Here is a 23,099-nt window from a genome sequence, read left to right on the forward strand (position 1 = left end):
CCTGCGGGAGAGCGTGTGGCGTCACTTCCGGCCTCTTTTCCCTCTGGACCGGATCGCGAGCTGTGAGGGGTGCGCGTGTGTGCCGAACTCCTCGGAACCATGGTGAGTCTGGCCCCGCAGCCCCTGCCCAAGGCCCCCCGTGCCGCGCCGCCCTCTGCCCATCTCTGTGTTCCCAACGACGCGGGCTCCCTGAGTCTGTCCCCCGGGCCCGCAGCACATGGCGCAGGCCGCGGCGTGTGGCCTGCGCCGGGCCGGCGTGTGAGGCCCTCGGTGCGGGCCCGAGGGAGGAGTGGGCCTTAAGGCCAGCGTCTTATTCGGAGTCGGCCTCTCCGCAGTCTCAAACCCCAAGGGCCGCGTTTCACCCCAAGCAGAGAAATTTCTAGTGCACCGGGCGGGTCGGCGAGGCGGACCCCGCCCTCCCCCTCGGGGCGGAGCCTGGAGCGGCCGGAGGGCGAAGCTGGAAGCGGGGCCGCTGTGTTCCCTCGTCCGCCTGGCGGTCGTCGCGCGAGTGGGCTACAACCCCGGCCACTTCATTTTTAAAATCATCTTTGAACTTGCTGTACACCGATAATCTCTCTGACGTAGAATTTTTATTTTTGGAGCATTTGTGGTTCTAAACAGCAGTGTCACTGTAGTCCCTCCCTCCGCTTTAAATACCGCCCCGGTGATGAAGAGCTTCATTTGTTTAAAAAAGTACGCTATTCTGCAAACTGATTTTCTCTTAGATAGCAACTTGTAAGTCTAGTGGAAGGTATCCAAGTATATGTGTTAAGGAGTACTGGTACTTAGACTGATTCTTGTTTGTCCCTTTTAGGCGTCCCTTTCCCTGGCACCTGTTAATATCTTCAAGGCTGGGGCTGATGAAGAGAGAGCAGAGACAGCTCGTCTGGTAAGCCTCGTTCTTATTCTGTAAAAGATACAATAGTGGAGGGGGATGTTCGTTTTTTGTTTTTTTTGTTTGTTTTTTCACAATTGATCATCTCTTTAATCTTTATTCCAGTCCTCTTTTATTGGTGCCATCGCTATTGGAGACTTGGTAAAGAGCACGTTGGGACCCAAGGGCATGGTAAGAAAAATAGGGATTTTAAATACTGTTTCAGAACTTTTTGTAGAAATGTAATAGCATGCTTTTTGAAGACGCTTTTAAATATTTAATTGTTGATTATACATTAAGACTTGTGTGTATTTTCCTTACTAAATATCAGTGACTAAAGTCTTTTCATCTCAAATGCCACTCCCCTCCCCAGTGACACCCCCTGTTACCTTTTGGACATAAACATAATCAATGCCTTTGTTCTTATGTAGAGGTAAGGGTATCTTATGTGTTAGGTGTTTTTTATGTATTGTCATTGTAACAGAACGTTGTTTTATCTCTTCACAGGTAATATTTGTATGTACTTTTTCTGTAACTTGGTTTTTTTAAATTCCTTTCGGTGTAAATGTACCCGTCCTCTTTGCCAAATAGTATTCTGCATGTTGCTCATTTTATGGTTTGTATTTATTACTTTGTTGTGAGAAACAGTTTGCATCTGTTGCCTTCGCTATTACATTGTAGAAACAGCCTTGTTCATAGCTCTCTCTTCTCTTGTTTTTAAGGGCTGAACCCACAGCATATGTAGGTTCCCAGGCTAGGGGTCAAATCAGAGCTGTAACTGCCAGCCTACCCCACAGCCATAGCAACATGGGATCCGAGCCTCATCTGCGACCTATACCACAGCTCATGGCACTGCTGGATCCTTAACCGCTGAATGAGGACAGGGATTGAACCCAAGTCCTCATGGATACTAGTCAGGTTTGTTACTGCCGAGCCACAGTGGGAACTCCAGGTTCTGTTCTTCTAGTATTAGGGATAGACGCCAGGTTTTGATTTTGGGGATGTATGCAATGAAAAATTTGAATGGATGCTGCCAAATAACCATCCAGAGTATTTACCCATTAGCAATGTATGAGAGTATGGATTGACCTATTCGTTCTTCCATATGTGTTCGTATCTTTTTTGGAGGGGGTTGCAACCAAGGCAAGCAGAAGTTCCCAGGCTGGGGATCGAACCGTTGCCACATCAGTGATGATGCTGGATCCTTAATCCATTGTGCCATCAGGGAATTCCAGATGTGCTTCTATATTAACTTAAACCAAATATGTTCCTTTTAGGATAAAATTCTATTAAGCAGTGGACGAGATGCTTCTCTTATGGTAACCAATGATGGTGCAACTATTCTGAAAAACATTGGTGTGGACAATCCAGCTGCTAAAGTTTTAGTTGGTGAGTCTGATGTTTTGTTAATTAACATTTTGAAGCAATTTTATTTTCATTTTTATTTAGTTATTTTACGCTTTTCAGGGCTGCACCCATGGCATATTGGTTCCCAGGCTAGGGGTCAAATTGGTACTGTAGCCACCAGCCTGTGCCGGAGCCATAGAAATGCCAGATCCAAGCTGTGTCTGTGACCTCCACCACAGCTCATGGCAAGGCCAGATCCTTAACCCACTGAGCAAGGCCAGGGATTGAACCCGCAACCTCATGGTTCCTAGTCAGATTCGTTTCCACTGAGCCAAGATGGGGAGCTTCTGAAACAATTTTAAATAGGCTATTTTGACTTTTTTATTAAGTCATGTTTGATCTTTAATTGATTATTATCATTATTAAAATACAAGTCTCTGGAGTGCCATGTACTTACTGATGGTAAAATTATTGAATTTCAGACTGAAAAGTTCCAAAGAATTTTTCAGGTGAGGAAATTTAGGTGAGATTTAGATTGGTAATGGGTTGTTTGGAGAATTAGGTAAGCTACTGAGATACAATTTAAAAATTGTATAACTAGCATTTTTTTTTTCCCTAGACATGTCAAGGGTTCAAGATGATGAAGTCGGCGATGGCACTACCTCTGTTACTGTTCTTGCAGCTGAATTACTAAGGGTAAGACTAAATGAGCAACTTCAGTCTTACTGGGGTTTTTAATTACTATGGTTTTGAGTATCGGAAGTCTTTTCCCACAAATTTACTGTTGATTCACCTTTTCCACTGTTTATTAACAGGAAGCAGAATCTTTAATTGCAAAAAAGATTCATCCACAGACCATTATTGCTGGTTGGAGAGAAGCCACGAAGGCAGCAAGACAGGCTCTGTTGAATTCTGCAGTTGACCATGGGTTGGTACACCAAAATAACTATTGTTTCAAACATTTACTGTTCTTTTCAAAATTTTCTCAAGGCAGGAAGTCTAGGGAACAGTGAAAAGCATATACCAACATGATCCTGTTTCTTAATCTGCCTTAATAACCAAAAAACCCATACTACCCCCAGAGTGACTACCCAGAGGTAGTCACTACTAAAGTTAAAGTTTGGATTTCCAGTTTTTTTGCGTATATAATCACAATAAGGAAAATAAATAGTATCCTCATCTAGAGGGTTTTCTTAGCCTCTTTAACTTAGTTGAATAACAAGCGTATTTCTGGGTGTCAGTATCTCTGTAGTATTTCAGTAGAAGTATGCATTTGATGGTGTACTTTGCTGTAATTTACCTTTCTGTAATTGGAGATTTGTATTTTGATAATTTTTAGCTTTTAATGTTATGAACTTACTATTTTTTAAAGAATATACAATTTCTGGGTCCAAAGGTATGTATGTATTTAAAGGCATAGTTATTTACAAGTAATCCTCCAGAAAAAAATTTATTAATTTACAGTTCCACTAGCTGTATAATCCTCTTATGTTCTTGAATTTTTTGTGTGCTGAAAGTATATTGACAGACACGTGTCCGAATACATTTTGAAAAACAAAACAGTTGTTAACTTTGGAGAAGCATTTTAAGAATAGGCCTGAGGGGGGTTGTTTGTTTGTTTTTGCAGTTCTGATGAAGTTAAATTCCGTCAAGATTTAATGAACATTGCAGGAACAACATTATCCTCAAAACTTCTTACTCACCACAAAGACCACTTCACTAAGTTAGCTGTAGAAGCTGTTCTCAGACTGAAAGGCTCTGGTAATCTGGAGGCAATTCATGTCATCAAGAAGCTCGGAGGAAGTCTGGCAGATTCCTATTTAGATGAAGGTATGTATGTTGAATATACTCAAAGAAGTGTTAATCACATGTTGAAAGTGAAGTACTGACAGAATCCTCTTTTAGTTAATCAGGGCGAATGGTACTTTACAAAGCCAGAAAACTTGTCTTTTAGGACACAAATCATACTGCAATCAACCATTTTTGTCTTCTTAATCCATTTGTTACATTAACAACATGCTACTTCATCTTCTCATTCTACCTCAGTATTTCTTTGATAATCTCTAGGTTTTACTTTATACCATGAGTTAAGGTACAGTCTCTAATAAAGTGAAGTTGTAGTTTTCTCTTACTAGATGTCAGTTATTTTCAAATGGCACCTTTTTCAGCACTATGTGTGTTCTCCAGGAAGGGTCTGGGTAAATCATACTGTTTAGTTGGCGGGTGTTGAGGATATAGTTTCTGGTGTTGTTGAAGAGCGGTAAATGATTCTTAGCAACTGCTGTTTCCTTAACAATAGTGTATGAATTTTTCAAAGCATCTTTTGTGTGTTTACTTCACAAAACAGTCTGTAGACAGTATAGGCATTTTCTTCTGTAGAGAAGGAAAAAGGAATAAGTTGTACTTTACAGTTTCGGCTTTATCAGTGATTTGGAGTTGGGTTTTGTTGCATGTTGTGTCTCTTTCACGGGAGTACCATTCTTGCACACCTGCCCCATGTCATGCATTCTAATGGGAATTTTACTTAAAATCGCTTTTCTTTCTCATGTCAACATCCAGTGAGAATTAAGTTGAGCCGAATAGAGCAGTGAACCCAAGTTTATAATGATTTAATAAGGTAAAAGTTACATATGCATCTGAAAGAAACTTGGAGGGATAGGCGTACCCAGTTTGTTTGATAGTTCCAAATTAGCAGAACCCTAGGCTGGTAACTTGCATCTCTGCTGCTGGTGATAGTCCTGTTTATAGATGAGTAGGTAAGGCTGAATAGTTTGTTTTAAGGCTGCATACATTTCTGGTAAACAGCATGGTTCGGGCCAAGTTTGTCTGCTGTTCATGGCCTTTCATCATCACCACCCTCAGTTCTTTAAAAAGTTCAGTAATCTCTAGCAATACTGTGCATCTGAATCTTCACAGCTTGTTTCTTGTGTGTTGGTTTTAAGCTAAAGAAAGTGGACTTAATAGCTTTACATTGCAACCTACACACCTGCATATTATGAGACATATTCAAAAGTGCTCCATTTACTCTTTTTTTTAAAAACTAATTTTTATTCAAGTATAGTTGCTAGGCAAAGGACACAGGTTCGATCACTGACCTTGCTCAGTGGGTTAAAGATCCAGCAGTGCCATGAGCTGTGTAGATTGCAGACCTGGTCAGTGTTGTTGTGGCATAGGCCAGCGGGTACATTTCAAATTCTACCCTTAGCCTTAGAACCTCCATGTGCCGCCCTAAAATGATAGAGTAACTTGAGCAAATAACCTTAAAAGACTTACTAAAGACAGTCTTAAAGTATTTAATACAATGCTGTCCTTATATTGTAGGCTTTCTGTTGGATAAAAAAATTGGAGTAAATCAACCAAAGCGAATTGAAAATGCTAAAATTCTTATTGCAAATACTGGTATGGATACAGACAAAATAAAGGTATGTTAACTACATTTCTAGGAATTCGAATTGCTAGCTGCTAAAAATTCAGGGGGGAATCAGTTGCACTAAAAAAGAAAGAATGTATATGACTATGTACACATAGTTTGGGGTGTGTTTTACACTTAAGAGTTTAAATATGCCATGAAACTTACAAGTAATGAAAATGATGCTGCTTTTTTATCCTTTGTCTTAGATATTTGGTTCCAGGGTGAGAGTTGATTCTACAGCAAAGGTTGCAGAAATAGAACATGCAGAAAAGGAAAAAATGAAGGAGAAAGTTGAACGTATTCTTAAGCATGGGATAAACTGCTTTATTAACAGGTCTGTGTGCTCATGCTAACAATGTTTGTAATCAAAAAAGGATTTTATTCTGCAATGATTTAGGGAAATACTTTCCTATTGAATTTAGTTGTTATTTAGAAAGTGTTGTTTTTCTCCAAATATAATTGTACAGCAAGGCATTTGCATTACAGTGATTTTAGTGAAATTTTATGTTAATATACTTTGCTAATAAACTTTGTGTCAACAGTGACAAAAGTTTTCTGATTTGGCAGTTGTGTTATTAGTTTTGGTTATAATACTTGGAAGAGGGATTTAATTCACCATTAAATGATGGGAGTTTGAAGTAGCAAAAAGCTAATGATAGCTTAGGAATAAAACAATGGAGAAGTGAAAAGCTTACAAACTGTTTAAACAGATGTCCTTTTTGCCCCTATTATAGAAGTAACATGTGCTCATATGGGGAAATAAGAAAGTATAAAGAAGAAACAGGGTTCTCTCAGAATTTTTTATTTTATTAAGTCGGCTTTTATGTGTATAGTCTTCTAGTTTCGGTTCTTCACCTAGTTGTGATCATATGCTATAAACTTTTGTAATTTGCTTTTTTTACCTAACTCTGTGTGTGTGTGTGTATATACAACCTAAAATTGCAGGGTTTGGCAAATTGTGATTTATAAACTCTCCTAGTAGACATTGAGGACTTTGGAAAGTTTTTTTGTTTTTTTTGTTTTTTGGGGGTTTTTTTGTCTTTTTTTTGCTATTTCTTGGGCTGCTCCAGCGGCATATGGAGGTTCCCAGGCTAGGGGTCGAATCGGAGCTGTAGCCGCCGGCCTATGCCAGAGCCACAGCAACGTGGGATCCGAGCCGCGTCTGCAACCTACACCACAGCTCACGGCAACGCTGGATCGTCAACCCACTTGAGCAAGGGCAGGGATCGAACCCGCAACCTCATGGTTCCTAGTTGGATTCGTTAACCACTGCGCCACAATGGGAACTCCTGGAAAGTTTTGCTTTTCTATGTAGAAATTGTTAAAACATATCTTCATTAAATTTTTTAATGTTGGAATTTTCTTGCTGTACCTTCCTCATGAGTGGAATTAAGGTGTATAAACATTGGTATGGATTTTGATGCATTACTTTTGAATTGCTTTTCAGAATTGTGGGTTCAGTTTATACTGTCAATAGCAATATAGAAAATAATACCCATTTCAGTACTACTGTGGATACACTAATTTATAAATAATTATAGAGGTTAGAAATGGTATCTTGTTCTAATTTGCATTTCTTTGATTACTGGTAATCAAAGGAAAATGTTTTCATGTTTTTTCTCCAGTGTGTTTATTTTGTGAAGTAAAAATTTTGAATAATTTTTTTCATATTTTGTTTATAGGCAGTTAATTTATAATTATCCTGAACAGCTCTTTGGTGCTGCTGGTGTTATGGCTATTGAGCACGCAGATTTTGCAGGTGTGGAACGCCTTGCTCTTGTCACAGGTATGGGAAGAAGTTACTACTTTCTAACTTAGTAATCACTTTTGGATTTATTGAATGTCTGTGTGACTCATTACCAAGAGTACAAAGAAATCCCTTTAAAGGGCATGGAATCTAAATAGTTATTCTGAAATCTTAAATTTTTTGATATCTTTAGTTACATTATTGTTAATATACCAAATTATATGCCAGCTTTGCCATAGGTGTAGGTTTTTTGGTGGTGGTTGTGGTATTTTAAAGATCGATCTTTTTTCACAAACCTACAAGACCACTGTTCTAAATGTAGTCTAAATAAACTAAAAAAAAGGAGTCTTAAGTCCTACTTAATTTATTCATGTAATTCTGGTACTGAGTAGTTGAATGCTTTGTGCCCTGTGTGGTAGTACAGTAAGAATAGCTTCGTTATTTAGCATTTAACTGTACGCCAGACAGTGGGTCAAGTACTTAAATGTTGCTTTTGTTAATTTTTTAAAAATGTATGGAAGTAATAAATGTTGAAATAAGTGTGAGACAATCCTGCAGCATATGATGAAAAGTACCCTTCAGTAGAGGTAAGCATTTTATAATCCCGGTGTGGACCAGCAAGGGTGTTTACAGATGTCTGCATCAAAATGATATAGAGTGCAATTGTTCACTTTTGGTTGCCAAAGTGATGCGGTTTTAGTAACCCTTGAAAACTAAGTGTAACACTCTTTATACAGGCCCTTGAAAATGAATGAATAGGTTGGAAAGTTGGTTTGCCATCTGGCAGTGAGAATTGAGAGTGAGGCTTGAGGTGTAACGCCATGTGGAACATCAGATTAAGTTTGGAACTGCAGTGTGTATTAGAAGAAATTAATGTATGTTAATGTATATTATAGGATTGGTCTCATCTCAACTTCTTAAGCTATTTTTATTAATTTGAGAAGCATGGTGGTCTGACCTAAAAAGAGACATTTTCCTTTCATTAATTTCTTGGAAATGGGTTTACCCACTTTAAAGGTTTTGCATACTTGATGCTTAAGTTGATAAAACTTATGATGCTCACATTTATTTAATTCTTCCCTTAATGCAACAAAATTAAAAACATAAAATAATTGTGAATAAGAGCACATGCTTGAGATAAGTTAATATCATAAGGACTTGATAGCATGAAATTGCCACATGCATGCAAAAGAAAATGTACTGCACCCAGCACACCAACTATATGGCTGCGAAGTTGATTCCATGGTGGCTCCCATCCTTAAGTAACTCATCTGTTGTTAAGATTTGTGAAATTGGTTCCTGCAGATGTTTAAAAATATTTTGTAAACAGGTGAGTGAGCGAGCGTAGGATAAGCGAGAATTCTCATAAGCCACATTGGCCCTCATTTTGGGGATATAATGTCCCGAACATCTCTTGTGTCTCATGCCCAGAACACAAAACAGTCTCAGGAATCTGCCAACAAAATAGAGTTGGAAAGACCAGCCTCTTTTTTATAAATGAATTATAAAATAGAAATAAAGTATTACTCAGCAGGTTTATCAGTAAGGAGTAGGAAAAGATGTTGATGATGATGGAGGAACTGACTCTATTAAAAGAGTAATGAGATAGGGAAAGGAGTCTTAAAATGAAAACCTAACTTCTGCTTAAGTAAGAACCAGGAAGGGAAATGTTTATAGAATGGAAGATGGAAGGGAAATAGGAATAGAAGTAAGACCCAAGGAGTAAAAGGAATTTCTTTTTTGACTCCTCATTAAGTTTGTTCTGGGATAATCCTCAATATACATTTCCCTTTTTCTAGGCCTTACAGCAGCAATCTGACATTGCAGTTATTTTGATAATTAGCAGATAACAATTGCTCACTATTTTAAGCAGTTCCTAATGTCAGTATATCTGCTGACATAATAAGACTAGTCAAATATGTTCAAGTTTTGTTTTGGGATATTGGATCATAATACTGATCTTATAGACTGGATTCAGAAAATCTAGTGGTGGGGGCAGGAGTGGGATGGACTGGGAGTTGGGTTAATAGATGCAAACTACTGCATTTGGAGTAGATTAAGCAGTGAGATCCTTCTGTATAGCACAGGAAACTATATCTAGTCACTTGTGTTGGAACATGATGGAGGATAATGTGAGAAAAATATATGTATATATGTATGACAGGGTCACTTTGCTGTACAGTAGAAATTGACAGAACACTGTAAACCAACTATAATGGAAAAAATAAAAATCATTAAAAAAATATATAATACCCAGTACCACTTGTTAAAGAGAGTATGCTTTACCCACTGTATATTCTTGGCACTCTTGTCAAAAATCAATTGACTGTATATTCAGGGGTATATTCTGTGTTCCATTGGTCTGTATGTTTGTCTTTATCCCAGTGCCTACTGTTTTAATTAATTAGTAAAGCTTTGTAGTATACTTTGAAAAAAGAAAATCTGAATATAAGTTTAGGCTTAAAGGTAAGTATTGTCTCAGTTAAGATGGTATATACAGGAGTTCCTGTCATGGCACAGTGGTTAACAAACCTGACTGGGAACCATGAGGTTGCAGATTTGATCCCTGGCCTTGCTCAGTGAGTTAAGGATCCAGTGTTGTCGTGAGCTATGGTGTGGGTCTCAGACGAGGCACAGATCCCGTGTTGTTGTGGCTGTTGCGTAGGCTGGTGGCTACAGCTCCGATTAGACCCCTAGCCTGGGAACCTCCATATGCCACAGGAGCGGCTCAATAAAAGGCAAAAAGACAAAAAAAAAAAGATGGTATATACATATACTATCAGTGTATACATAGAGGTGTGAAGCTAGACTGCTTGTATTTGAATTTCAGCTTGGTATTTGTCTGAAATACATAACCTCGGATGAGAAACTAAATGTCTTCCAACTTCAATTTTCCCATTTCTAAATGGGATAATAAATTAAACCTATCTTATTAAGGTTGTTGCGGAAGATGAGTCATTTTGTCTAAAGTGCTTCAGAGAGTGCTTGGCATATAGTAAGCAGTCAACTTAAATATTTTGTTTTCTGTTAATTGCTGCTTGTTAGAAAACAGATGTTGAACCTGTTGTGCGTTTAATTAATGTGTATTTATGTTCATAGGTGGTGAAATTGCATCTACCTTTGATCACCCAGAGCTAGTGAAGCTTGGAAGTTGCAAACTTATTGAGGAAGTTATGATTGGAGAAGACAAACTCATTCACTTCTCTGGGGTAGCCCTCGGTGAGTGATTATGTAGATCCTGGTTTGGGCTCTGCCGAAGTGAAAGAAAGTTATTGTAGTTACTGGAATATACAAAACATGGTTTGTGTTAATTTCAGTCTCTTGAGGGCAGCCTCATGGTAACCTTATCTTTGTGAACAGTATATATTCAACATAATTGTTTTAGATAACTTAAAACTTACAGGAATATGGATTGTTAGCAAAGAATATGTAATAGTGGAAGACATGTCAGTTTTAAAAACCAAATAATATAATTAATCTACATAGATAGTAGAAGGCAAATTTTATGTTTCATAACTAAATGTTCACTGTGACATAAAAATGTGTTTTTTTTTTACCTTAGGTGAGGCTTGCACCATTGTTTTACGTGGTGCCACTCAACAGATTTTAGATGAAGCAGAAAGATCTTTGCATGATGCTCTTTGTGTTCTTGCCCAAACTGTGAAAGATTCTAGAACAGTTTATGGAGGAGGTAAGCATTTGAAAAATACTGAGCATATTTTTGACTTCCCTGGTGGCCTGTAGCTTAACTATGAGGTGCTGTCACTGCTACAGCTCTGGTTCATTCCCTGGCCCTTTCACATGCTCCAGGCGTGGTCAACTCAAAAAAAGAAAAATGTTAAGCATATTGTATTTTTTAAAATGTAGTAATGGCTTTTGGCTTTAATAGTTCTTATAGAAACTTTACATTGCCTTTGCACTTAATTTTCAAATGGTTAATGTATCTGAAGGGAAGTCAGTAATTTAGTGTTTTGGAGACAACTAAGCAAAATGATGTGTTGTTGGAACTTTAATCCATAGGCTGTTCTGAGATGCTCATGGCTCATGCTGTGACACAGCTTGCCAATAGAACACCAGGCAAAGAAGCTGTTGCAATGGAGTCTTATGCTAAAGCCCTGAGAATGGTAAGTTAATGAAAAAGAGAGACCTGAACTTAAATTTTATAGGTTTTGTTGGCTTTTCTATCTTGGACAGAAAATGTTTACTTTCTTGGCTTTAAGGAAAATTGTTTCACGCTACTTAAATCTGATTTCGGAGTTTTCTTTATGAGCAATAATTAAAAGGAAGCAGATTTACATTGTTTCTAAATGTGTAATTTTAAAAAGCTTTTCTTCTGGTTTGTAAGTTAATTTTCTTTTAGTGGAGTAGTTACCATGTCTTTTTCACTTCATAGTTGCCAACTATCATAGCTGACAATGCAGGCTATGATAGTGCAGATCTGGTTGCACAGCTCCGAGCTGCCCATAGTGAAGGCAATACAACTGCTGGACTGGGTAAGAAGTAATTGGAACCTTGTAATAGTTGTTAATAATAATCTATAAAATATTCTCGTGGCCCTTGCCTTTATAACTGTTAAACATCCTAGGAAAGTTTTTTAACTTTGTAGTTTCAGTACTGTTAAAACTTAATTATTCTTTAGGGGGTATAAAACTAGTTAGGAGATTTGTAAATAGTTTATTATGTAATGACTGTAAGATTTAAATACATAAAAGAGTTTTTATATTCTGAAGTAACTAAACTTAACCGTATGTTTTATAATCACTGTTAACTCTTAATCTCACAGTAAACTTATTCTGAGACATTCTTGAGTGATGCATACATGAACATGGCCAAAAAACAGATTTAACTCATTGGAGAGTTTCCCAAAATACTGTCTAGACATTGAAGGAATTCTTAGAGAGTTGATAATCCTGTCACTGGACAAGATAATCTGCCAGAAGATGAAGGAGGACTCTAACAAGAAGAAAAGTAGATGACATAAATTCTTTTCCAGTTCTTAAGAATCCATGGTGTAATCAATGATGAGCAGATTTTCTTCAGTTTTATTTATAGTTGGATAAAGGTGGATAATACAGTGTTGTATATAAATTTTCCATTATTTGATATAGTTGCCCTCCATTAATACAGATGACATTTTCTAAAACGCTTTCCTTGAGTGGTTGGCTGTTGAGAGTGCTCTCAATAACTAAATTGAATAAATGGTTGTAATTTAATTTTTTATGAGTGAGAATTAATTTTATTATGTCATTTGGTATGTTGATACTTTAGTTGTTAAGACTATAGTTGTTTATTTAGTAAATACTTTTCAGATATGAAGGAAGGTACCATTGGAGATATGGCAGTACTGGGTATAACAGAAAGTTTCCAAGTGAAACGACAAGTTCTTTTAAGTGCAGCTGAAGCAGCAGAAGTGATTCTACGTGTGGACAACATTATCAAAGCAGCACCACGGTATTGTAACACTTTAAAAAACATTTTTTAGAATTAACATAGAAGTAAAAAATAAGCTGTATATATGTAATAATTGTAATTGAAAGAAAGTGGAGCTATTTGTCTAGATAACAGCATTTTGCAAGTTATTTAAATTTAAAATAGGTAATCACAGCTCTTAGTTTAGAGCCAGAAGAAACTTAGATGGGGAGAAGAATGTGGTTAACAACAGAGTAGTCCTCCATTGAAAGGGTAGATAAAGAGCCATCCTGGGGAAAGTCAAAAACCAGAGAGCTTGGGGTGGGTAGGGAGTGTAGTAGTAACAGCTGATATCTTTACCGGGACAAGTTGGCTGTAGTCATTTTCTGTTCTAGGTACCCTTTTCCATGTATGTATTCTTTTTGTTTGTTTTTCTGCCTTTTCTAGGGCCGCTTACCACGGCATATGGAGGTTCCCAGGCTAGGGGTCCAATCAGAGCTGTAGCCACTGGCCTACACCACAGCCACAGCAACGCAAGATCTGAGCTGTGCCTGCGACCTACACCACAGCTCACGGCAACACCGGATCCTTAACCCACTGAGCAAGGCCAGGAATCGAACCGGCAACCTCATGGTTCCTAGTTGGATTCGTTAACCACTGGGCCACGTCGGGAACTCCAATTTTTTTTTTTTTTTGCCTTTTCTAGGGCTGCACCCGCTGCATGTGGAGGTTCCCAGGCTAGGGGTCTAATCGGAGCTGTAGCCGCCGGACCATGTCAGAGCCACAGCAACGTGGCACCCGAGCCGCCTCTTCGACCTACACCGCAGGTCACAGCAACACCGGATCCTTAACCCACTGAGCAAGGTCAAGGATTGAACCCGAAACCTCATGGTTCCTAGTCGGATTCGTAACCACTGCGCCACAACGGGAACTCCTGGCTTGGGGAACTTCTATATGCCACAGGTGCAGCTGTAAAGAGGGGAAAAAAGATACACAGTAGTACCTTATTTGATCTCATTTCATTTTCAAAGTTGTGTCTTAAATGTATTAGAAATTCTGAGTAATTTGCAGTAAAGAAACTAATTTTGTTCAACTCAGCCTTCCCAAATGCACTGGACTCTGGCCATCTTCATACTCATGATTAATTTCTAGGGGATTAATTTTTCAGATCAGTGCTCTGTGACAGCTGCTTGATAAATTGACATCCTTTGGTCATACCAAGATTTAAGCTACCAAGATTGGAAGGTTTTTTATCTCTTTCTATATGATCCCAGCGTGCTGTACTCTGTGGATCTGTTTTTATGGTTTTTCTGCTTCTCTTAATTGCTGTGCTTTTCTCTAGAAGCTATGCTTCCTTAGGCATTAAGCAAAAAAAAAAAAAAAAAAGAAAATTTGCTACTACCCCTACTTAGCATGCCTCCTTCTTGAGAGATTGACTATGTGGTCACCAGAGAAAAAAGTTTTATATCAAAGATATATGAGAGGTACTATTGGCATACCCAAGAGAATGGCCCAATTCCATCACCAGATTAGGTTATCTGTTAGTGCTTGTTTTTGTTCATTTAGACTATTAATCTAGGTATTTTCATTTAGAAGCCCCAAAGTCTTGTCATTTTACAACTTCTGACTGAGAGAACCATCTTTGACTAATTTAGTAAAAATTCCCTAGTATATGTTAGTTTAAAAACATGAGTTAACCAATTTCTGGAGAATACGTATTTGACAAATACGTTGTTTGGATGAGAAATCGAGAACTGAATACCTTGCAGGCCTTCACATTCCACAGATTTTGTCTTCTCCTCTTACTAATACAATAATTAAAAGATGTTAATTATGAGGTAGAAATAGCCTTGTTATGTGTTTAAAAATTGGCTTTAATAAAATTAGATTTCTAGCTGTGTTTGTATTTAATATAGACCTTTGGTTACAATCATGCATTTCATTTCCACTGTTGGCTTCTTTCCCAAGTGTGTGTTTTGTCATTCTTGTAGGAAACGTGTCCCTGATCACCACCCCTGTTAAGCATTCCCGTATACTGTTGAGCTCTTGGACCAGTTCATAGCAAAAGTGCGTTTGAAAGACTTCAGCCTCCTGAAAGAAGACTGTAGAAACGAAGTTTATCTGTGGCTATTATATCCTTATGTTTGAACATTTAACTGACCTCCTGTTTTAACATGGGTCTAATTTATTGCTGTTTCATTTTCCATAAAATTCAGTTGATTTAAGAATTTATTTCTCATACTGTGCATCAAAATAAAAATTGGAACAATTATTTAGTTCTTACTTGACTTAGCGGTTTGTTTCCTGTCTTTAACTCTACTTAGTGGGAGTGAACGATAGTATTGTCATTGTGGTGTTCTGAAAGTTTAATGATTGACATTATACATTTATGAAAGTTATCCTGATGAAAGTCCAAGTGAGATGTGATAAATATGCATTAATCTTTTGATTTTCAATCATACATAACCTTTATTAACCATTTTGTGAAAGTGCCCTTTACTTTAGTACTCTTTAATTTTGTGTAGTCTAAGTATTGTCTCTTACATAGGAAAAAAATTAATTAGTTTCTGTTAATTCAATTGTGAAAGTTATATTTTATTTATTTTTAAAATTTGTTTTGGGCTCCACCTGTGGCATGTGGGAAGTTTTCAGGCCAAGGGTTGAACCCATGCCACAAGCAGTGACCCAAGCTGCTTCAGTGACAGGCTGGGCCCTTAACCCACCATGCCAAGGGGGAAGTCTAAAAGTTATATTTTAAATATTGGTTGCTGCAAACTACTTTAGGCACCTCTGATACTTTTTATAGGGGATATGGTTAGACATTGTTGATTGTTTTAGGTTTCTTTATTACTGTTTTTGGCAAATGGATCTTAGAATGTGTATAAGCATGTGCTGAGTTTGATGGTTTAAAGGTAAATTTCCATTTGGAGGTTATTAATACTTGTCAGTATATATAGCAAAGTGCACAAGAAATGATAACCCAGCAGTAGTTTTTACTGGGTGTCTGCCAGCATTGTGGGAGAGACACTGTATTCACATGGAGAAGCGAAAGGGTTCTCAAAGAAACACTGATAAACCAACCTGTTTTGTTTTTGTCCACAAGTTTTCCTCAACATTTTAATACTATTTTGTAGAAGTTATTAAAACTGGAAAAATTTGGGTTTTGTTATACTTGTTTATATCCTCCAACATAAAGTAGAAACTTCTGAGATCATCAAAGAGATTCTTACACAGATTCTTAGACTATTTTCACTATTTGAGATATTAATAGTAGTGCTGTTTGCTGTGTAATTTTTTAAAGTACCTTATCACATAACCCAGGTTGGTTAACCTGAAGAGGTTTCAGTGGGAGAGATGGGTGGGTTCAGGAGTTCCCATTGTGGCTTGGTGGGTTAAGAACCTGACTAGTATCCATGAGGATCCCTGACCTTGCTCTGTGGGTTAAGGAGCTGGCATGGCTGTGGTGTGGGCCGACAGCTGCAGCTCCTGTTTGATCCTTAGCCTGGGAACTAGTATATACTGCGGGTCGGGCCCTAAAAAGATTAAAAAAAAAAGGTGGGTGGGTTTAAACATTAATCATGAGGGACCAGGTAGTCTGGAGTAGGATTTTTTTTTTTTTAATCTTGGTCACGGTAGCTGCATGCAAAAGTTCCAGGGCCACGGATTGAACCTGCACCACAGCAGAGACAATACCAGGTCCTTAACCCACTGTGCCACCAGGAAACTCCTAGAGTAGGATTTTTAACCTTAACTGTATTTGGGCACATTTTTCTCCAAAAGGCTTAAAAAGGATGCACTAGTAAGCTAACTTTACCTAAAAAGAGTTGGAAATAAGGGATGTTTATTATATCCAAGAGTATATCCATGCCTCTTTCCTTCTTTGAACTCATAACCGTTGAAGCCCTTAAACATTTTTTCATCATAGGCCTAGGGTGTCCTGAGTTCACAAATTTTAAAAGTATTTTCAGATTCAGAGGTAAAATACCAACCTAGACCCTTCTAATTCCTTTAAGAGTTTTAGGATGGAGTACATGAGATAATGGAAGCCAGTGAATTTTCTATTTTCACAAGACTTCCGTGCCATAGGAATTGAGATTTTTGGAATGTACGTTAATGGTTAACTGCATAGAAATTGCTTAAGTGCTTAGGGTTTTAAAATCCTTCTGTTTTTCTTTGAAAAACGAAAAAGTGTGCTGGTTATTCTTTTACTCTTCTCAAGTCAGGATCCATTCTTTGTCTATTCGGGGGCCACAGGGCTTAACTGTGCTGACCGCCTCACAGCTTCCAGTGGACTGGTTTCCTGCGGTTTAACTCAGGAGACACTGGTAGGATATGGGAGAGGGAATCTGTGTTTTCTTCCTGTTTTTGCTCTTTGTCCCTGGAATTGGCTGCATCCATGTGAGACCTACGGTATTGCTCGCTGGGCAGCCTCTCTTTTCATGGCTCTCGGCTCTCTTAACTGCATTTGGGTAGCACTTCATTCCCTGTTCATTCAGCGTCATGGCTGGTGACAGCTGCTGCTGTTGCTTGTGCCAAATAAAATTACTTGGATTACCTTGGGTTTTTTTTATTTTTTATTATGATTTTTTTTTTCTGCTGTACAGCGTGGGGACCAAGTTACACTTACATGTATACATTTTTTTTCCTCCCTTTGTTCTCTTGTGCTATAAGTATCTAGACATAGTTCTTAATGCTACACAGCAGGATCTCATTGTAAATCCATTCCAAGAGCAATTAGTTTGCATCTGATAACCCCACGCTCCCAATCCCTCCCACTCCCTCCCTCTCCCCCTGGGGCAGCCACAAGTCTATTCTCCAAGTCCATGATTCTTTTTCTTCACTTGGTATTTTTTCTCTTAATTCTAAGTTCCTTTTTTAAAAGTCTTTGTGAACAATATGAGGTGAATGCATTTTCTCATCAGGACTCTGATAAGTCAGTAGGATGCAGAGTTGCCATTGTGGCTCAGCAGGTCAAGAACCCAACTAGTATCCATGAGGATGTGGGTTTGATCCCTGGCCTCACTCAGCGGGTTAAGGATCCCGCGTCGCTGTGAGCTGTGGTGTAGGTCACAGATGGCAGCTTGGATCTGGCATTGCTGTGGCTATTGGTGTGGGCTGGCAGCTACATCCCTGATTCAACCCCTAGCCCAGGAACTCCCATATGCTGCAGGTGTGGCCCTGAAAAAGGAAGGAAAAAAAAAGTCAATAGGATACTTTGTGTGAAATCCTTTTCTGAAGTCTGCCTTGGAGTTCCCATCATGGCTCGGTGGTTATCAAATCCGACTAGGAACTATGAGGTTGTGGGTTCGGTCCCTGGCTTTGCTCAGTGGGTTAAGGATCCGGTGTTGCTGTGAGCTGTGGTGTAGATTGCAGGTGTGGCTTGGATCCCTTGTTGCTGTGGCTGTTGTGTAGGCCGGCAGCTATGACTCCCATTTGACCCCTAGCCTGGGAACCTCCATATGCCGCAAGAGCGGCCCAAGAAATGGCAAAAAGACAAAGTCTGCCTTGTACATACTGTAGTGTTTTAAAATATTAAGAGAAATGTAGGGAGGACTTAACCTTTTTTAAATCATAGAATTAACATAGCACATATTTGATTTGAAGATAACAGTATGAACTCTAAAGGTAAACTTGGGTTCCGAGCTAGTTTTTAAATTGTGAGCAGTACAAAACACCTCTTTCAGAAGTATTAAAAACGACTGTATGAATCAACTTGCCGCCCTGAGAATAGTACTTGACCTATAGCAGTGTTGTGCTCCATAAGTGTCAGTCTGTCCCTCTGTCCTGTGGCCTGGGTGCATGATAAAATCTCCAAAATTCAGGAGTTCCCATTGGAGCTCAGCGGTAATGAACCCAGCTAGTAACCAGAGGATGCAGTTTCCATCCTTGGCCTCCCTCAGTGGGTTAAGGATCTGGCATTGCTGTGAGTTGTGGTGTAGGTTGCAGATGCAGCTTGGATCCTGCTTTGCTGTGGCTGTGGTGTAGGCTGGCAGCTGCAGCTCCAATTCGATTCCCTAGCCTGGGAACTTTCATGTGCTGCAGGTGTGGCCAAAAAAGAAAAATAAATCTGTAGGACACTGCAATTACCTTGGAAAAGGTGGGCCTCTTAGGAAGGGGAAAACAGTGTCAAAAGAAGTCATAGCCATTGCTAAGGATGAGCCACGGGATAGAGCTCAGAAGGCAGTTTGTTGGCAGAAAATTTTTGGTATCTGCCAAGTATAGTAAAATTGCAGTCTTTTAGGAATGAGTAAATAGACTAAATCCTAGCTAATAGAAGTCTGTACTCATTACTAAAAGGAATTAAATATTTGATAATATTACATTTAATGATTAAAGGGACACTTTGGCAGCCTAATCAATAGGTTGCAGATACTCTACAGCCTGGGATGTTGTGATAGGAAGAGATGGGAAACCATGAAACTTTTTTTTCCCTCTGGTTTAGCGAGAAGTATTTGTGGTAGGATAATGTGAAAACAGTCTGCCTACACGGTCATTTTAGAACCAGACTGAGCTCAGATGCTTTTACGGCAAAAGAACTTTTTATTTATCTTTTTTTTTTTTTGCCTCACCTGTGGCCATGTAGAAGTTCCTGGGCCAGGGATGGAACCACCACAGCAATGACCCAAGCCACTGCAGTGACTACATCAGATCCTTAACCCACTGTGCCACAAGGGAGCTCCCAAAGGTACTTTTTTTTTTTCTTAGAACTATTTATTTTCTATTTTTAAAAAAATGTTTTTTTTTTTTTCCTTTTTCGGCTACACCGGTGGCATGTGGAAGTTCCCTGGCCAGGGCTCTGATGCTAGCTAGCCATGGTTGCAACCCACAGCTGTGGCAATGCCCAGAATTTTTAACCCACTGCACCGTTCTCGGGATCAAACCAGCAACGCCACAGAGACAAGCTGGAGCATTACCCACTGTGCCATAGTGGGAACGCCCCAAAAGTATTTTTTAAAGGCTAAATTCAATATGTTTTAGTTAAGATGATGCTTTTTTGTGTCCTTGATTGCTGAAAGGGTTCAAGAACAAAAAGGATCACTACGCTGACAGCAGTTTCTTTACACTTGATGTATTCATGGGGAGAAGAAAAGGTCATAATTAACATAATTCAAAGAAATAGCAGCCCTAATACCTAGGTTTATACACTGACCGTCAAAAATTTCTAACTGCAAAAATCAAATCAGAACAAAGCAGAGACACTGAAGCTGAAGCCAGACACTGTATATCACAACATGCAATTCAAATTCCAAATGCTTGTTTCAAGTGAACAGATTTTTCACTTACAACTTCTAACCTAATATGATGCTGGGAACGTAGTTTCTCTGTGTGTAAAGGGATTCATTTCAGCTCTAATTCGTTAATGTAAAATAAACATGTCTACACTGAGGCAGTGGATTACAACTAGGCTTGATTTTAATGAAACCACATTACCAAAAAGAGGTTGTATTTTCTAGATGACTTTTAGCATTGAGAGTGACAGTAAACATTTGGGAGTAGACCTTTGGTCACATCTTCTAAGGAAAATGAGCTCAATCAGCATGAACCACTGTCAGGTTTAAAGTGGCAGCTGGACTCCACCAGGAGGCATTCTCCAGCAGGGGTGTCTTCTCAGTAGCCACTAAACTGCAGGGGGGAAAAGCTTCATCTTGAGCCTTTGCAATAACAGTCTTTCTGTGAAGGGGACTGATCGGCTAGGTGGACATGTCATTTTTAAGTGGCTTGAATTAGTAATATTTTCATACTGTTGATGATCTTTCATTGTAAGGAAATATATCCTGCAAAGGTCTGGAGACGGGGCACCTGAACTACCAGGTGAGTTCTATAACAAATACCTTATTTGAGGGGCTGAGGAGCCTCATGACCAGCCACTTCTGGAGACTGGAGGAGACCAGAGCGTCCTAGCCCTTCTTGCTCTTCAGTGTTTTAATATACCTACTTGGAGAGGCTGATTTTCTTGCAAGGAAGTTCTCAGGTTACCTAGAGCACGCAACTTCCCTTTGGAAGAGATGTTGGCCAGGAATATTTCCTTTTTAGTGTGAGTTAGGCATTTCATCTGACTCCATGCTATCTCCCATTGGCGATTAGAGTACAGTCCTTTGCATTCTAACAGAGAGGTCTCCAGAGGATGCTGGAGTTGGGTCCTTGGCATTGACCTACAACTGAAGCTCCTCAGGAGTTGGTAGGAGGAAATGGAGGAAGCAGGGCAGGTACCTGTGCCTCCTGGCTTTCCTCCCTAACCAATGCATAGCGCCTGGCTTTCCTGGGGTCGGGCTCTGGGGTCTCCTCTGCCCATCTTCCCACGCGGCGCACACCCTTGGCCACTTTGGGTGCGTTCCTGCAAGGATTGTGGTCATAGATGACCAGCTTCAGACTTGACAGGTGTGCCAGGCTGGGGAAGTAGCGGATGCTGTTCTGGTCCACATCGATCACCTCCAGGAAGGGCATGTGAAGCAGCACAGGGGGGAAGTCAGTCAGCAGGTTGCCTGAGAGCCAGATGGTCCTTAGCTCCCGGAGGCGCTGGAGCTGGCCTGGCAGCAGACGCAGGGCGTTGGAGCCAGCATGCAGAGTCTTGAGGAGACTGAGTTCACAGACCACATCAGGCAGCTGGGTGAGGTAATTGGCCTCAACCCACAGGGTCCGGAGATTCTGGAGCAGGCTCAGTTCACTGGGGAGGTCGCAGAGTTTGTTGTTGCCTAGGTAGAGGATGCAAAGCTGTTTCAAGGTACATACCACCTGGGGCAGAACCTTGAAGTTGTTGAAATCCAGGGCCAGGATCTGTAGATTCTGTAGCTGTCCCAGCTCCGGAGGCAGGCTGTTGAGGTGGTTGTCACTCAGGTAGAGCTTGACCAGCTCTTGGAAGGAGCACACATGCACGGGAAAGCGGCGTAGCTGGTTCCCACTCAGATCCACCATCTTGTCCAGCGGCATCTCCTGGAGGTCTCTGACCACGTATTTCTGGCAGCGGTCAGCAGGGATGAAGGCCACAAGGGCCCTGATGGTGTTCCCCATGGCAAGCCGCAGGCCACCAACCACAGGGCTGCTGCTTCTGCTCTGAGGCCTATGTTCTCTCTCATTATAACCTAGGGATTGTGGGACAAAAGCCAGTCACTTCAACAGAGAAAAGTATGCCTGATAACAGCTTGAGTGTCGGGTGACAGACCAAACAGGCAGGATATGGGAAGCCACGTCGGACTCACATACTTGCTTTCAATCACCTAAGCCCTAATCCTCTTATCTACATTTTTTGTTTTTTTGTTTTAAGCTGTAAATAGCTTCACTGTCTTTTTCTAATGATAAAACATTGAGACATTACACAAAGGTGTGAAAGAAGAAAGTGAAGCACCCATAGTCATACCCACCAGGGATAAAAACTGTAAACATTTTTTGAAAAATATCCTAGCAGTTTATTTGATTCAACGATGAAATCAGAACTTAGGTGTTTTTTTTTTTTTTTTTTAATTTGCTGTTTTAGGGCCGCACCTGCAGCATATGGAGGTTCCCAGGCTAGGGGTCAAATCGGAGCTGTAGCAGCCAGCCTGTGCCAGAGCCACAGCAACGCCAGATCTGAGCCACGTCTGCAGCCTACACCACAGCTCATGGCAACGCCAGATCCTGAACCCACTGAGCGAGGCCAGGGATCCAACCCGCATCCTCGTGGATCTTAGTTGGGTTCGTTAACCACTGAGCCACGAAGGGTACTCCTGTAATTTTTTCCCTTTTTTGGCCTCCCCACAGCATATGGAGTTCCCAGGCCAGGGATCAGATCTGAGGTACAGTTGCTAACTACACTCCAGCTATAGCAACACCAGATCTTTTAAACCACTTTGCTGGGCCAGGGAGTGAACTTGTGTCCTGGTGTTGCAGAAATGCTACTGATCCCCGTTGCCTCTCAGCGGGGACTCCAAGACTTATAAACATTTTAACAGATATCCTCCAGGCTTTTTGCTGCAAGTAATCCATTTGAAAAAATTATTTACACTGTTTAGGAACCTCCTTTTTTATCTAACATGAAGCTGTAAATACGGACATATTTTTATGTTTGCAGGTATCCATGCAATTGTTTTAAACACCTGAAAAATATTTCATGATATGGATACACTGTAATTTAAACAAATTTCTTGTTGGGCATATAGGTGGCTTACATGTATAACATCTTTGTACATGTAGTGTGAGCAGTTATCCACTAATTTCTTTAGGAAATGTCCTTAGAAGTGATACTGGGTCAAAGAATATGCATCCTTGAAAGGCTCTTCATTGGCAGTGTCTCCCCTCTAATGTGTCCATTTTCTTACCTCCGTTCTTACCAGGTG

The 23,099-nt window shown here is 39.8% G+C and overlaps 2 protein-coding genes across 2 annotated transcripts; one reads left to right on the top strand and one right to left on the bottom strand.

The window, feature by feature from the left end:
• CCT2 (chaperonin containing TCP1 subunit 2) lies at nucleotides 1-15,946 on the top strand. The gene is made up of 16 exons (XM_047787182.1): nucleotides 1-102; nucleotides 815-889; nucleotides 1,001-1,066; nucleotides 2,152-2,263; nucleotides 2,841-2,917; nucleotides 3,037-3,149; nucleotides 3,849-4,051; nucleotides 5,543-5,643; nucleotides 5,840-5,967; nucleotides 7,316-7,419; nucleotides 10,480-10,599; nucleotides 10,943-11,071; nucleotides 11,401-11,504; nucleotides 11,774-11,873; nucleotides 12,690-12,831; nucleotides 14,781-15,946. Exons 1-16 carry the CDS (start codon nucleotides 100-102, stop codon nucleotides 14,809-14,811), a joined length of 1,608 nt encoding a protein of 535 aa, XP_047643138.1. The 5' UTR covers nucleotides 1-99; the 3' UTR covers nucleotides 14,812-15,946.
• A 3,757-nt stretch (nucleotides 15,947-19,703) lies between these two features.
• LRRC10 (leucine rich repeat containing 10) lies at nucleotides 19,704-21,876 on the bottom strand. Its single transcript, XM_047788529.1, has one exon. It carries the CDS (start codon nucleotides 21,796-21,798, stop codon nucleotides 20,959-20,961), a length of 840 nt encoding a protein of 279 aa, XP_047644485.1. The 5' UTR covers nucleotides 21,799-21,876; the 3' UTR covers nucleotides 19,704-20,958.
• Nucleotides 21,877-23,099: the final 1,223 nt, after the last annotated feature.

Source organism: Phacochoerus africanus, chromosome 7, assembly GCF_016906955.1.
Source record: "Phacochoerus africanus isolate WHEZ1 chromosome 7, ROS_Pafr_v1, whole genome shotgun sequence".
In the NCBI taxonomy this organism is placed as follows: domain Eukaryota; kingdom Metazoa; phylum Chordata; class Mammalia; order Artiodactyla; family Suidae; genus Phacochoerus; species Phacochoerus africanus.